Raw genomic sequence first — 16,150 nt, forward strand, 5'->3', positions numbered from 1 at the left:
GGAGGACAGAAGTGTGAACAGAGAGATGGAAAAGAATGTGAGGAAGGGAAAATGAAGAGAAGGAGGAAAGGGCATTGAGAGAGTGGCAGAGTAAAGCCACAAAACATAGGGGGACGTAAAATGTAGAAAGAAGGGGATGGTATAGAGAGAACAGAGGCAAGAAAGAGAAGAAGAGATGGGACAGGGACTTTTGTGTTTGTGAGCCTCAGCAGCTTAATGCAGTCACACTGCAGAGGACAACCATATCTGCGGTAGACGGTTATATTCAAGCAAGACAAGCACTGACTGAGTCTGCACACACAGGCGGAGCGGAGGAGTGAAGAAGATGATGGCACAGCCAAGATCCAGGCTCAGAGCTTTATATTTACTCGTTCTTTAGTATTATACAGGGTTAAGTGCATGTTTATTATAGTTATTGTGATGCTTTAAAGGTCCTATATTGTAGAAAGTGAGTGTTTTGATTATAAAGCAGGTCTAGGGGCTATATAAATACTGTTAAAGTATCAGAACGACATATCCACGGAGTATCCAAAACTGCCTTCAAACGAGCCTTGCTAGAGCTCCAGAGAGAAGTGTTTGAGAGGAGCTGTAAAACTATACTGAGATGGTTTTTGATACTTAGAAACCACAAATATATCTTCTCATGGATATCAAAACTTTAAACAAAAGACCACAAAAGTGAAAAATATGGGACCTTTAAAAAAAAAAAAAAAAAACCCAGCAAGAGCAACAATGCTGTATCATGTTATTGAATGAAGTTATGAGTTTTATTATCAATTCAATTAGACAAACGCAATACAGTGCATGTTAACTGTTAACTGTAGAGCATGGTGTTAGTGTTCTGTAGCTGTTAACTCATCTTGATGTTAATGATGTAGGGGAACACAAACACGCAGACAGGAAGAAAAGCAGGCAGAGCAAACATGGCGGTCAGGACACTCGTGCACCTCACAGCATGCCTCCATGTTTTCACTCACTTACCTGAGAGGGAAGGGAGGAGTGCTACTCTCTAACTTGGTTTAACCTTTACCAGTCATGCCTCACAAAACAGACATCACTCAATTTGTCTGCCTGGGTGGATTTCTGATGTTTAAGCTTTATTCCAGATGTGGAGTCTGGATGGTCACAAAATTTCCTCCAAATAATTGACTGACAGGCTAGGAAATGTGTGAGTGACTGGTAAAATGACCGAGTGAGCGATTTCTCCCTCCTTGAAACATGACTGGCTACGTGAGCATAAGCATGTTTGAGTGTTGGTCTGCTTGTGTGTGTGTGTTTTTATATCTGTGCTGCTGAGATCAACTACTCTGGTTGCCAGCCCCCATCACTTACAGTAGTGATGGCGTTCAGAGCCGTGTCAGCGCCAATGCTGAGGTCTGAGCCCGGCACATTGTTGGAGACAGTGGCTGGGACCATGACCATGGGTACACAGAACTCGTCATATTTCCCGCGCGCCGTTAACAATTCCAGCAGTGACAGCAAGGCCTGCAGGGCAGAGCCAAGGGCTTTAGTGTTTGTGAGAGCAGATTTGGCAGGTTGGTTTGGTTGAGAGGGTGCTACTTGCCACAAGGAAGGGGAAGACAGTAGTGGAGGGTGCCAAGGGGAGGAGCCAGGTCTATCACAACGGACAGCAGCGAAACAGACAGGTACCACTCCACATACTCTAAACATTATCTCTCTCTCTCACACACACTCCATTCACACACGAAATGTATTTACTTGCATACATCACAGGAAATTAAAGCTGGTGAGCATCTAAATGGGATAGCGTGAAATGACTGGAAAAAAGCAGGTGTTCTCGGTTTCCAACTAAAACCAAATCATCACAATAGTTATATCTAACTTACAATGATACTGAAATAATTAAAATGTCATAAATTAAGAATCCTACTTTCTCTCAAATAATATATTTGAAGTACTTAAAATCAACAGTGTCAGTGCAACATGCTGTTGCAGGTTTTGGCAGAGAAATGACTTTGAAGCATGATTATGTATGGAGGCATATGGCGGTGTAACTGGGATAAGACTGATGGAAAGGATCAACATTACAGTGTTTACTGTCATATACTGCACATAAATACAATTAGTAATGCTTCAACAGTTACTTTGTCATTTTGAAATATATGAGCCAAAATATAACTTTTATAATTCTCATATTGTTGCTAAATATGAAATATAGCATTAGCACTACTGTCAGGGATTTTCATAACAAAAGAGATAAAAAGCTTATAGAAATCAAAGATGAGAATGTAGCCTCAAAAGCAAAATCAGCCAGTAGGGATAAAAGAGTTTTAAACATACCTCAAATCCACCGACAATAAGCAGTGCATTAATGTTGTGCTTTCGCATCTGCTCAGCAATTTTATCAACATGCTTTGCAGGAAGCGTTCTGAAGGAAGGAAGGGGAAGAACAACATTGGTATTTGAAAAACATAATACACAATTTCCCTGTTTCAGTGCATGTAAAAAACACTCAATCAGTTGCAAAGCACATAGCTGTGAGTCCAGACTCTGCAGCAGGTAAGTTTATACTGAATACAAAATTTAAACAATCAATAATAAAACTGTATGGATTCCAGCTTTACTGAGCAGCTGCTGGTCAATCAGAGATATCAGATCAATACTTTACCTTTTGGTTCCCAACAGAGATCCACCTTGTCCCGTCCATCCTCCCACATCAGCCCATTTAATCTCCTTAATCTGAGGGAAGACAACATCACATGCAATCTTAAATGTTATATAGATGAGATTTAAAACACTGATATAGCAGCAAACAGCTGTTTGCTACATAAAGAGTTTTTTTTTTTATTGAGGTCACAATGTTATAATGATATACAAGGTAAAATGAGCATCCGTTGTTGTCTCTGGATTCTGGCGAGTGATAGTGATATTACAGCTTTTTCTGGTTAAACAAAAGGTCTGTCTCTGTAGGGACTCTTTCCATAATGTTGATGAATAATGATATTGACACTTAGAATAACAATGGAAAAAAACAAGCACTATTGGTGGACATATTCTGAAGGGTTTATTTGTCCCCAAGGATTAACGTTATTTGACGTTGCAGCCATTGCAGCCCTTTTCACAAATATTTTCACATCTGACTCATTGTATTAAGGGTTTATTTCGACCAAACCAGCATTGGTGATTTTCGGAAAGACTAACAAAGTCGGTTTTGGTCGGTTTTAGTTTTTTTATGTCCCATTGTTTCTGCCTGAAGTGCTGGCCCTCCAGTGCGACATTCAGTGGCAAGGGAATGCCGTATATATAACCATTTATCACACACCTTAGTACTCCCAGAACTGTGTGAGCTACAATTCTGTATTATCTGGTACGTCCTCCTGGGATCTCAGTGCAGAGATTGTTAGGAGGAGAGTTAATTTTCTGGACACACTCTTATATCTAACAGAAGAACTGGACAAGTGAAAACACAGAGATGTGTAGCAGAGAGTGCCAGAGCACTCAAGTATAGAAATCCATTACTCCCGCTGCACTAATCTTCTTAGGGTCAGTTGGCGCAGCCTGATTTCAGTTGGGTAGGACACATACAGGGTGTTTAACTAACCAGTGACATTGGAGACATGTTGATGAAGATAAATGGTCAGATTGTTAAGTGCTGTTTTCTGAATGAGCCAAATGTGGACTGAAGGGATTTAAGGTGTTCCACCAGGAAAAGCTCAGAGGAGGATATGGGAGAGGACTGTGAAACCAGTTTTACTGGTCATGGAGCAGGTAAACAATAACAAAGCCTCAAATTACAGCACAGTCTCTCACAAAACAGGTTTCACTTAAAGATATCTGATACCTGTTGTCTGCTTTTACCCTACATTCAAAATTCTATCCTAGTTAGATCACATGAGAATCATCCCACTGACTGAATACTCCGAAGCTGTGTTTTACAGTCTGTCGCCCACTATCGCTTTATTCTGGTACTACATCAACTTTGGCTGAGTAGGGACAGTCTGTGTGGGAAATTGGTTTACATTAATCTGGAGAGATTATCCCCGGGGTTTCCCTGATTATTCTTCAGTCAGAGAGTTAACAGTGAATGTGTACTGTGTGACTCACCAGTTCTCTTTGAATAAAACATGATTAAAGCAGTTACACAGTGTTTTATTAAGCTGTTCAGGTAGAATATTTAATGAATATATTTAAAATCTAATATTAAATCTCTATTTAGTGTGATGACTGTCCAACAAGATCTTTGATTTAATTGTTGTATACATGCAATAGTACAGTGCATCAGTGCTATAGTGCCTACCTGTCCTTTGTAGAAACCCTCAAAGCCATCACTGACAGCAAACATCTTGTGCCCCTCGGAGATGCCCACCCTGACCGCCGAACGGACGGCAGCGTTCATGCCTGCTGCCGGGGCACCGACATTCAACACTGCCACATTGAAGTTGCTCTGAAGGCAGAAACACACAGAAAAACACACATGAAATGCTAATTTTTTTAATCCTCACATTAAATAAAGAGAGAATGTTACAGTTGTTGACCAAGCTCTGCAGAGTGAGTCAGTAAATGGTTCCTGGTGTGCTCTCTCGGCTACATGCTGGGCCTACAGTGGTCATTATCGCAGACTCGGGGGTAGCCAAACCCTGAGGCGAGCTCCACAGCATGGAGTCCACCACGCTGCCTCTACTACACTTCACTGATCTTCAGTCTGAGCTGCCTCCTTTGGAGCCACAGCAGCAGGCTGCCGCAGCTCCTGGCAGGGTTAAACAAGTCATCCCTCAGTGGGGAGCCAGGTGTCATCTGATATCACTGCACAACAGACCAACACTGAGCCACCTGGGCCCCGTGAGAAGCCTGTCACTACAATTATAGGCTACACAGCAAATAAAAGCTAATGCAGCATTAAGGTAAAAACAGCTAATTATTATCTGGTCACCATAATTACGAGTCACATTATTTCCCACTTAACAATAGGAAAGAACTGGCATCATATCTGATGGATGCCAGTGAATGCTATAATGCACCTCTTTTCAGAGAAATACTCAACTTGGCCAACCCACTACGACACATTTACAGGAATACTTTACTCAGTATGTGAGCCAAGGGTACATCTGAAAATAGGAGCAGCATGGTGCATCATGACTGCAGTAGCTGAGTCATTATTTGTAGGCAGATCCTTCATGAAAATTTAAACATCTCAGTGGCTTGGGGAGGCTAATTCACTTCCTTCTAAAAACAACCTGCACTCCAGGCATGGTGGGGACAGCTACTGTATGTGTGAAAAAAAACACAGGGAGCTGACAACACTGCCAGTGTCAAAAGTCCCAACGGGAATGTCAAGATGTCGTGAGGTGACTTACAGTTGGCAGTTCGGATTCTGGTTTACGATGAGCCAGCAGTTTGTATGTCTTCAGGTTGTTTTCAAAACTCCTGCAGTAAAACATGGTTCATGCAATATTCTTAAAAAAAATAGTGTGGTTGTATTTTGAATTAGCTGCAGAATATTTTTTTTTACCAACTGGTCCCTGACTGTATCCTGTGTATAAACAACAGGCTGGTTGTGTTCTAAAATAGCACCATGATCAACTTTTCCTACTACACCTGTCTTCAGTAAGCAAAATCAAACTGATCTTGAGTGAAGTGATGGCTTTGGATTGGTCCCAGCAGGCTGTCAATCATACCTGCCCCGAAGCTTGACTGCCTCCTCAAACCGTTTCTCATCCATGGCCTTCTGGACCTCTTGAGTCTGAGGAAAAGAGTAGGAGTATTTTCAGTTTGAATTCAGTATTGTTTCATACACTGTACTTCCTGTATGTACAAAAGCAGAGGCACTTTCTGTAATTTATATCAGCTAAGATTAAATGTCTGTCGGCATTCACACTGTGATCTTTGAAATGTCTATTATGACTGTAACAATTGCTGCATGAAGGGCTAACTGGTATAATAAAGAGAGAACAATACAAGAGTTAACATGTCAACCTCTGATCCAGCCCAAGAAATAGTTACTATGTAACCTTGTTTTGACCTGTAACATAACAATAAAGCTCCTTTTTGCATTTCTATGGACATGGGCTGCTATTACATCACATCCTGCAGGCAATCATCAGCGCTGCCAAATGCTTCAGATAATCATTAACCAGACACAACTGCCTCTCAAACAACACAGCTCTCTTGTGAACATTAATGCCACTCCAGGCCCAATGGGCTGTGCTGTTTGTTATCGTTACTTATGCTCGTCCAACCCGTTGCCCATTGACTCTGCCTCTCCAGTCCAGCAGTCATTTCCCAGTGTTTGGATGTGCTTTGCAGTTTCCCCTCTCCTCAGCTTCCATGCTTTTTTAAATACGATGTTATGTTTGTGTGTGTGTGTGTTGCAGTCTTGGCCCGCTTCCAGCTCAGTCCAGTGCCTACCATCTGTACGCACTCCATCAGAGGCAGGCGCACCGATTGGTTGCCGCACAGAGAGACCACACAGGCTGGCGTGTTGGCTGTGGTCTCCAGAAGGGCGAGAACTGCCTCCACACCCATACGACTGGCCTGTGTGAGCAAACACAAACAGAGATAAGACTCATCATCCTCACTATCAAAACCTTGTTTGTTTCTCCTGTACACTTGTAATGTGTCCTTTATCAACACATTCTCCCCAAACAGGATTTCTTTTTCACACTGGACACACAATTGGAGTGAATTCTCCACAGTATGTTTGTCTCTGCTGCAATCTTTAGTTAACATGAAGATAACTGTCGCTCACTGCGATGCAGTGCTTCATCTGTTGAGCCATAAATCTGTTAATGTGCTTAACCTAAAACCCAGGACCATTTCTCCTCAGACACACACAGGATTAAACAGTAGAGCTCTGGACAACTGGACTCTTCCTACCAAATGACTGAATTAATGAATTATTAAGCGATTCTGAAAAAGTGGTGGACCTACCAGGATACGGTCAAAAGCAGAAGGGGTTCCTCCTCTTTGCACATGTCCCAGGATTGTGACTCGCGTGTCGAAACCCAAGCATTTGACAACAAGCTAGGAGGATAACATAGACAGGTCTTAGCAAACACTGTAGCAATACATTTTGTTATTCCTCTAATGGGAAACACTACTGTAGATTGGACTAATCCTGATCCTTAATGTGTATCATGCATATAAGTTATATAGCTAATGTCCTGCAGTAAAACTATACTGTGAAACAAATTTATATCCAAAAATGCATACATACATGGACAGACACATCACACACTGAAACACAAACACAGTGGAGAAGCTGAAGAGAAGGGGAAACAGCAAAGCACAAGCAAGCCATTCTAATTTTTTCAGTCATGTTAGCGGGCAGCTCTTCGCTTATACCGAACATCACAGGAGATCCCAAGCGGGAAGTGCTAAATGAAATACTCTGATATTCAAAACAAAATGCTTGTCGTGTTTGCTTTCAAATGAGTAAGAGTTAGTGCAGGGTATGAGCAGTGTGCAAGTGTCAAAACATATTCAATACGACTATGTGACACGCCGTTATAAATACATGACATTCGATTTTACAAATGTCTGCATGCGAGGTTTAGTGAGGGTATCTGCTCTGAGTTTTACAGCGGTAGTGGTACAGTGAAAGCCGCCTTACCAAACTAGAGAGTGTGTCTGATAGAGCACTCCAGAAACACAGCAACAGAGTCAAAGCCACACCAGGGCAGCAGTACAGTAGTAGAGGTCATACAGGAGGCAGTCGAAGCTGGAACTTGTACACAAAGCTCTGTACTTACATTCTTGATATAGTCAGTGGTAATGGGCATGTTGTTACGATCAATCGCCCCTTCGGCTACAATTATGATATTCAGCCTTTTCATCCCTGCCCGGTTCTACAAGGAGGGGTGGTGGAGAAACAACATGACAGAAAAACTGAGACTTTGGCTGTGACGTGGTCTTTCAGAAGCACGGGGGCCAGATGATGCCAGCAGCCGGGGAGCTGAAGGGCACATTCTTTCATTATCAAACTTTTTTGCACTTTGTAATCAGAAATGTCCTGCCAACTTAGTCTTTACTGCATTATCGGACTTAGCATGCAGCATCATGATTATCTTATCAGGAACTATAATGAGATTGATCTCTCTTCTACTAACGTCTTGTTAAATATTTTTATCACAGCAGACAAACTGCAAGAAAACTGCACCACAGAATATTTGAGCTATTGGTGGCTCACAAGACTGATTTCCATCAGTCGGGTCTCCATGCTTCTGGCTTCCCCTTTCTTTACACTCAGGTACTCACTTCCTTGACAATACTAGAGGTTATAGGCTTCCCATGCCTGTCAATGGCTCCCTCTGCAACTATGATTATGTTCAGCCTTGTGCCCCTGGAACGGGTCTGAATCATAGAACAATGGCGTGTTTCCAAAGCAGAAAAAACACAGTAAGACACCCGAGGACTGAGACTAATCACTTCGCTTCACATCAGTCTTCTCTGATAAAAAAAAAGTCAGGATTCACTCCTTGTAGAAAAACTGAAGAGCTGTGCAGAATAATATCGTGTTAAACAAGACAATAATGAAACATTATTTAGCACTGACACTGGTACAATATGGTTCATTGGGTTTACTGTAGAGAATAAATAAGATTGTGTTACCGCCGACAGTTTTTGACACATCTTATCCTCCCAGCCGTCCTCTGGGGGCATCTCAGGAATTAACACCCAGTCTGCCCCACAAGCCAGGGCGCTCACCAAGGCCAGGTAGCTAGGATAAAACATAGACAAAATACACAGTGTATATAAACAGAGTTGATAATGGTCTCAGTCTCTGCCTTAGGAACTATGTTTTTGGATCTGTTATGAAGTTTATCAAATGCATTCTTACCCGCAGTGTCTGCCCATGACCTCTAACACAAATGTTCTCTGGTGACTGAAAGACAAACAGAAAATATGACTTAACAGTGCACTGGAGTAATACAGCATTAGACTAGAACAGACATTTGAAATCAATGGGGATCAATGGAGCTGAAATTAGCCTGAACTGGGTGCATATGTTTTATTTTAACTTCTTTATACACTCCAGTTTCAGTACTACATAACCTTACATTACTTAAAAATCAAGTGTGGCAAGTAGTTAATAGACAGATGTCCTTGTTTATCCAGCCATTTCTATTTTAGGATAAGGGGATTCTCAGGCACAGTAATTACAAGTATCCGGTTTAGGACTTCAAATGGACTTATATGGCATTATCTTTTATTTGTCAGTTTAAGGGGTATTACTGCTCATAGTCTTACTAGACAGAGCATATATACTGTAGATAAATACAGGGGCTCCATCTCCCCCTCACCTCTGTGCAGTTGTCATAATTGCGTCCACCACTTCAATGATTCTGTGCAGGGCGGAGTCAGTACCGATTGTCATGTCAGTTCCACAGAAGTCATTGTCAATGGAGCCAACCATCCCCACGATGTGAAGGGCTGAATACTTCTGAATGGCATCAGTTTCGATCAAGCCTGAAAGGATGAGGAAGTTAACCAGTGTTTTCCAGTGTATTTCTACAGTAATTATCTCAGCTTGTTGTCAAAATATGACAGGATGAGCAGCAATGGAAACAGCTGAGGTCAGGAAAAAAACAAAACAGTTCTTTACCCGAAGAAACGATTTACAATAAGAACTCCTTCTGATTAGAACTAGGACTATCTGACTATTAAGATTTTAAAGTGGTAAAATATTATCTTACTTTTGGTCAACATATCCGCTGAGTTTACCAAATGTTTAAAGCTCCACTTTAAGCAAATATGAGGAGCATTCGCTAGTCAGAAAGAGTGTGAAAAAGAGATCATATGTGAACTTCTTTCGACTGATAAAAGAGTGCAACTTACAGTTTACTAACAGTCATACTTGTCAGAGGATGACATGACATGGACTATTGTTTGTGTGTGTGCAAATCAAACAAATTGAAGAGGCAGGGTTTCGTAATGAAAGCATATCATTTTTGACAACAGCCAGTTTGAGCATGGAGAAAAAATAGGAGTGAATAGAAAATCTAATGGACGACGTTCTAATGTAGAGTATCAGAGGATGTGGGATGTACAAAGTATCTAACCTAGCAGTGGATGATAAGCAACCACCGCAACGACAATGATGTCACGTCATGTTCAGCATTTGTTTTTTTAAGCCAAATAAAATCGGGGCAGTTAACGGGGCCATGGACCCAGGAGGAAGGACAGTGCAGGTGATTAATGCAAGCAGGTACTGAGATGAAACATCCTGCCGTCCTGATTACAAAGTAATTAGCAAAAACAATAAAAATGATGGTAATACTGCTTACTGCTATTAAGCCACCCAAAATCACCTTGAGGGAAATTACTTCATTGTGGCAGCCCTAAGTGTGTACCACATACGAAGGCTGAGTCCTTGCCGCAGCGTCCTGCACCCTTTGCTGCATGTCATCCCCTCTCCCCCCCTCCCTGCCTTATCTGTCTCTCTCTACTGTCACTATCCAAAAATAAAGCAACATTTCCTAAAAATATAAAAATCTGTAAGTGGTGACTAATGTGTTTTCTTATAGCATGCAGTTACTGCAGGGTTATTCAGCAGAGACACTCTAAATAACACAATAGCATCAGGAGGAAGCAAAGAGGAGGTTCGTCTCCCCCTCAGTACCCTGCTCCACCAGCTCCGCCAGCAGCCCACTCCATTCCTCCCTGAAGAGGTTGGCTCCCGTCAGACTGCCATCTCCACCGATCACACACAGGTTGGTGATGCCGTACTGCACCAGGTTGTTAGCTGCCTTCAGGCGTCCCTCATGGGTGCGAAACTCTTTACAGCGAGCACTGCCGATAACAGTCCCACCCTGATGATGACAAGTGTGAAAATTTCTTCAAAAGAGCGTTATCTTTTAGCTACGTGACTTGCGTGTTCCTCTTTAATTCTCTGCTTTCTGTTTTTATTTAAAGTACTGTAATAGGAAAAGTTTGAGAACTTCTACTCTACTCTAGTCGTATGTTTTTTTTATAATTATCGAACAATGACAGAGCTGTTTTTAGAGCCCGTACAGTAATTGCATTAGATGTGTGGAATGCTGCCCATGATAATTACTCACCACTTGTAGCATGCTGGAGACACTTTCCCATGAGGCTTCTTTTATGTTGTCTCCACCGTCCACCATACCCTGATAGCCCTGATAAAAAAAGAAGAAGCTTCTTAGTCAATAAATGCAAGAGAGTTCCAAACAGATATATTAAGCTAAAATGTGGTCTATGGACTGCATCACTAGGTCGCCTAGGTTAACCAAATGCAGCACCACAGATCAGTACACATATGCAATTGTTACTACGGGTGGTTTAAAGTTTGTTTGTCCTCAGACAGTGTCCTGCTGAAGCGTGCAGGAGAACACACAGTGGTACCTGAGTGGGAGGGGAGTTTCATGTGAGGCATCTGCTAAAGCCTCAAGTCAGTTATGTAACAACGCACTGAGCGAGGACGTCCATGACATACACAGATGTGCAGGGATCACAGGATGAGCAAGCAGAGCACGGCCCTCGCCGAAACTCCTCTAACATCTGCTGTGTGAGAATAAACATTCCTGTGTTTGTACAGACCGGCATCCTGCTGTGTGCAGTCGTGCCTTCATGACATGCATTCATTTGTCACTGCTTCCAGAATATTTGACATGGAGTTGTTAAAAAAGTTTAACAATTGCGCATTTTAACTGAAGTGAACCTTTTTTTAAATTTTTAAATGTACATGTAGTTATGTAATCATGTTTTTCCTGCTTTACACCCACTTCTATAACATAAAATGAACTTTTAACAATGGCAAAAAGGCTTAATAATGATCAACACAAAGTTTTGGGCTCACCTCATGAATGAAATAAACTTTTGCTCCCACATATAACCCCATTCGAACCACGGCACGTACAGCAGCATTCATGCCTGAAAAAAACAAAAACAAAAAAAAGTCATCTTTACAATAAAACAAATTTTGTGTACAGAACAGTGCAGTGATGAGCAGGGTAAATATTAAGGCTCTAAAAATGGAAAACACTGTTTCAACTGTGGCAAATCATGTAAAATCCTGATTTGCAGGGCTGTTTCACAGTTTCTGCAGGGATATTTATTTAATCTCTGACATGAACAACTGCAGCAGTAAAACCTGCTCTCTCTATATCTGTGTCTTGAATATGTGAGACAATGTATGTTAGTGTGTGTGTTTGAACACCAATCCGTGTTTATACTGTCTATCTGTGGCTCTTCTCTCTCACTACAGCACACACTGCCATGTTTGGTCAAAAGGTTCCCCAGCTCCTCCTACAGCCTTTCCAGTTACTCTGTGGTTAGCCAAAGTGAACTTAGTAACCAATAAGGCACAGCTCTGTGACTCGAATGTCAATGGCAGGTTAGCTTAAACACTGACAGTGGGAATAAGAGTGCTTTACACACAGCAGGCAGACAGGAACTTGGCTGACTGGAGGAGATATAAACAGATAAAGGAGGACTGGGTTTCCTTTTCTGTGCACAGACTAGTGAACGCTACAGCTCTAACGGTGCTGTTACTAAGCAACACAAAGTTTGGGGCATTGTAGACGACAGCAGTGGACGTAAGAGGACAGTGAAACCTATAAGGTCAACTATACTAAGAAGTAAAAATCCTGAAGAAATAAGTGGGGGTTTTTTTCCCTACATGGAAAGTCACAGAACCAACAAAGCACCCATTACAGAGGGTCCAATTATTCAGCATGCTGTCCAGTCTAACAGTGAATGAGCCATTGTCTCGTTACATAACCACTTTCAAATGAACAGCCTGGTTTAGTCAGTCAGAGAAGATGGAAGAGGTTTACAGACTGAGAGACAAACAAAGGGAGAATTAGAGTGAGAAGGAAAAGAAAAGAATTTAAAGATCATCCAAGGAATGGTCCCTTCACGTTCCTTGTCGAACTTAGGAGGAAGTCATGAAGTTCGACCGTCTGATCTGCAGGACTAACACCTTCTCATGCAGAGTGAGCGAAAAGAGTAAGCCAAGGCTACACAATGCCCTCTGACACTGACATTCAGATCCTGTCATGCATGCCACAGCGGCCTCATTGGTTTGCTCTGAGGCCAACTCCATGCGCTCCTTTTCTGTGTGTGTGTGTGTGTGTGTGTGTGTGTGCCAGCAGTCGACCCTAATTATATAACCAGCCACCGAAGATCGATGCTTTTCTCCTGAGCCAAGGAGAGCACTACAATGTAGATAACTCGGCTGGCAATTAAAAGGCAGAAAACCGCAGCGCTGCTTCTGGTTGGCTAGAAAGTGCAGACAGTAGAGAAGCTAAAACTACAGCTAAAGACCTTTCCACACGTCATGATAGGAGGAGCACAGGTGTACATCATAAAAGAACGATGGCTGAATCCCATTTAGCTGCTGTTTGCATTGATGCATGCTGGACCACTCATTGTAGCTTAACAGGAAACAGGAAGAGAACATTGTTAATGTTATTAGTAACTACTACATCAACTACACAATGTGCTATTCTATACCTGTGCATCAATACAGCAACACAAATCTGTGTTACTGTGGATTTAATAAAAAAATGTAAGTATTCCATTAAATTATTATAGGCTTATATATCATCTCCAATGCTTCAACATGATACATTATTGTAAATTGTGTGTATTTGTGTCTAAAATTGCATTATTATTCAAATATACACACAATAGGCCCACTATTTGCTGCCAACTAATAGTTACTTACTAATAAATAACTTTTTAGTTTCTAAGCTGAAAGCTACGTTGGTTTGTGTAGAATAAATGTGGCTTTTCTGATCTAACAGCCTTTCATTAGTATTAAAGTGCGGTGTGTAGGACCGGTCATTCAGTCAGTGAAGAGCTGAGCCGGTGAGCACATGACCAGGGTTTCCTCTGTGACGCAAGCCCGCCCGGCCGGCCGGGAGAGACGTAGCAGAGATGTATGCAGCTCATCACGTACGCAGGATGCACAGGCATCCCACCACCGGCCCACACAGTCACTGCTAACCACAAGCTCAGCTCTCATCTCACTCAGCACCAACACGCTGAGTGCTGAGGGAGATAAAATGCTCTCTGTGCAGTGTCTTCCCTCCCGTCGCCCGGTGCTCCCCCCGCCGACCGCAATGCAGCGAGTGGCCTGCGCGCTCACCCTGTCACCGCCTCATCCACTTTAATAACCTGTGAGTTCATTAAACGGCAACATAAACTCGTCCGTTGTAATGTCACTAATAAACGCTGGTGTGTGGCGGACAGGAGAAGACTTAAACGGCTCGACCTGGGCGGCTCTCCGCAGTGTTGTCACCGAGCCGAGCGGCAGACACAATCAGTGACAGGATGATGCTGTTAGCGCGTTAGCAGCATGCTAACTGGCGGGCTTCCTGGATGAACGCTCCCAACCTCACTGTTTTACTGAAGGGCTTGAGCTGCAGCGCAATGCTCCCTACACTGTAAAACACACCAAACACCGTCAGCTCACTGGCTCTAAAGGCGGCACACAGGTGAAGAGGTGTGTTTTCGCCCTCTGCGGGCCTGTTCGCACTCATACGCTGATAAATGTGTGTGACACTGACAGTTTACCTTGAGCATCCCCTCCGCTCGTCAGCACTGCGATAGCTTTCCCCGCTCCCGACAGGTTCTCAAAGAATATCTTCTTGCTGTCTGGCTGCGCCATTTTCACAGCGGTTCAGTGTCTACCTCGGTCCAATTCGACAAAATAACACAACGGGCCCGCAGCAGTATAAAACTGTGCTGAAGTGATGAAGGGCAACAGTCGTCCGCCCCCTCTACCTATGTATCCCGGCTATGCTCTCCGTCTCCCGGTTCCGCATCTGAGAGCCGATTGCATAGACTAGCAGTGACGAGAGTGATCGACACTCCCGTGAGCCAATAGGATCTCGGTTCAAGTATTCCTCCTTCGATTCTAAACCAATAGGAGGACACGTAGATGGTATGTGGGCGGGGCAGACAGTCGGAGGATGCTCTGTGTCTTCTCAGTGTATTTCTGTTTAACATCCCGAAGTTCATTTAATAAATACCTGTTAATGTTAAGTATTCCCAAACAGGTCTACTGGAGGCAGCTGGGACAGACCAGAGCACAGTGCAACAGGTTAAACAGCGCCAGTGGTGCAATTCTACGAACAGGTGGCAACAAAATTAATAAATACGCACATTGTTAAAGCCAGTAAATGATTTCATAATGGATTCATTATCACAGCCTGCCTAAACCTCTATCTATTCAAGACACCACTTGTAACTACTCTACTCTAAATGTATTATAAACTATATTATTATTATTATTGTTGTTATTATTATTATCATTATTATTATTATTATTATTATTAAAACTATTATAATTACTCAATAATATTTACCTTGGACATGTTGCATATTAATTTACTTTAGTGTATCGTTTTGTTGATTTATTTTGCATATCTTTATGCTTGTGTTTTGACTGTATGATTAAAAAGCCTTTTATTCTCTCCTTTTTTATGTTCTTGTATTGTTTGCTGATGCAGTTTACCCATGAATATCAGGAAATGTATCTTCCTCACTCACCTTTTCCCAGTCTGCATCATAGATCAAAACGCAGCTTGAAACTTTTCTGAAATTAAAATAGATTTTTGATTGATTATTGACACTGGTTCTTGTTGGACAAGTTCTTCTGTGGTTTTACCTTGTTGCCTTATTTTGCAGTAAATTTGCTCAAAATCTCTCCTGACAAGCATGAAACACGTAATGAACTTGGATATCAGTATTCAGTTTAGATTTTGTCTCCATCCAGTGGCACAAACAACAAATTACAAGCACAAAGACATGGAACTTGGCTGCATCAACCAAAAGGAAACCCTGCTGTCTGTAATACTGAATTAGTACGTTAAATAACTTTAACTATTTATTAAGACACAAAATGAGTAATTTTAAGCAGTTGTGGCCTATTGGTATATCTCATCATCAAAAGATAAATCATCATTATCAATGTCAGTCTTCCTCAGATCTCTCTCAAGTTTTTAACATATTAACAATATTTAACTCACATTGGCTGGTCCTCTTTTTGTTTCCTTCCCCTTTTCCCTTTGTCTCATCTTAAACACAGTCCCCACATTCACTCAGATAACAAACACACCCAAACAAGTTTCTATGACTTTCAAGGTGTTTGAATTAAACTACTGGTAAAATCATTCACTTACCAAAGCAAATCTGTTTCAGATATTTTTCCTCAGACTGCAAC

The 16,150-nt window shown here is 42.0% G+C and overlaps 1 protein-coding gene across 7 annotated transcripts in view; it reads right to left on the bottom strand.

Moving 5' to 3' along the window:
* Positions 1-14,743, bottom strand: part of pfkpa (phosphofructokinase, platelet a) — a 20,373-nt gene extending 5,630 nt beyond the window's left edge. For 2 of the 7 annotated variants that reach the window (XM_035682181.1, XM_035682156.1), the window contains exons 1-16: positions 14,500-14,743; positions 11,777-11,850; positions 11,019-11,096; positions 10,580-10,769; positions 9,261-9,426; positions 8,798-8,842; positions 8,569-8,677; positions 7,710-7,805; positions 6,889-6,981; positions 6,367-6,492; positions 5,637-5,701; positions 5,316-5,385; positions 4,259-4,405; positions 2,630-2,700; positions 2,302-2,389; positions 1,333-1,485 (exon numbers count right to left, since the gene is read on the bottom strand). In XM_035682181.1, coding sequence (XP_035538074.1) covers positions 1,333-1,485; positions 2,302-2,389; positions 2,630-2,700; positions 4,259-4,405; positions 5,316-5,385; positions 5,637-5,701; positions 6,367-6,492; positions 6,889-6,981; positions 7,710-7,805; positions 8,569-8,677; positions 8,798-8,842; positions 9,261-9,426; positions 10,580-10,769; positions 11,019-11,096; positions 11,777-11,850; positions 14,500-14,593 — 1,665 coding nt within the window. In that variant the 5' untranslated portion in view covers positions 14,594-14,743. Of the gene's footprint in view, positions 1-1,332; positions 1,486-2,301; positions 2,390-2,629; positions 2,701-4,258; positions 4,406-5,315; positions 5,386-5,636; positions 5,702-6,366; positions 6,493-6,888; positions 6,982-7,709; positions 7,806-8,214; positions 8,311-8,568; positions 8,678-8,797; positions 8,843-9,260; positions 9,427-10,579; positions 10,770-11,018; positions 11,097-11,776; positions 11,851-14,499 lie in introns of all 7 variants that reach the window. The other 5 variants (XM_035682165.1, XM_035682138.1, XM_035682173.1 and 2 more) reach the window with 3 other exon arrangements.
* Between the last annotated feature and the right edge of the window lie 1,407 nt (positions 14,744-16,150).

Source organism: Morone saxatilis, unplaced genomic scaffold (genome assembly GCF_004916995.1).
Source record: "Morone saxatilis isolate NCDOM2014 unplaced genomic scaffold, NCSU_SB_2.0 Contig0, whole genome shotgun sequence".
Classification (NCBI taxonomy): Eukaryota; Metazoa; Chordata; class Actinopteri; family Moronidae; genus Morone; species Morone saxatilis.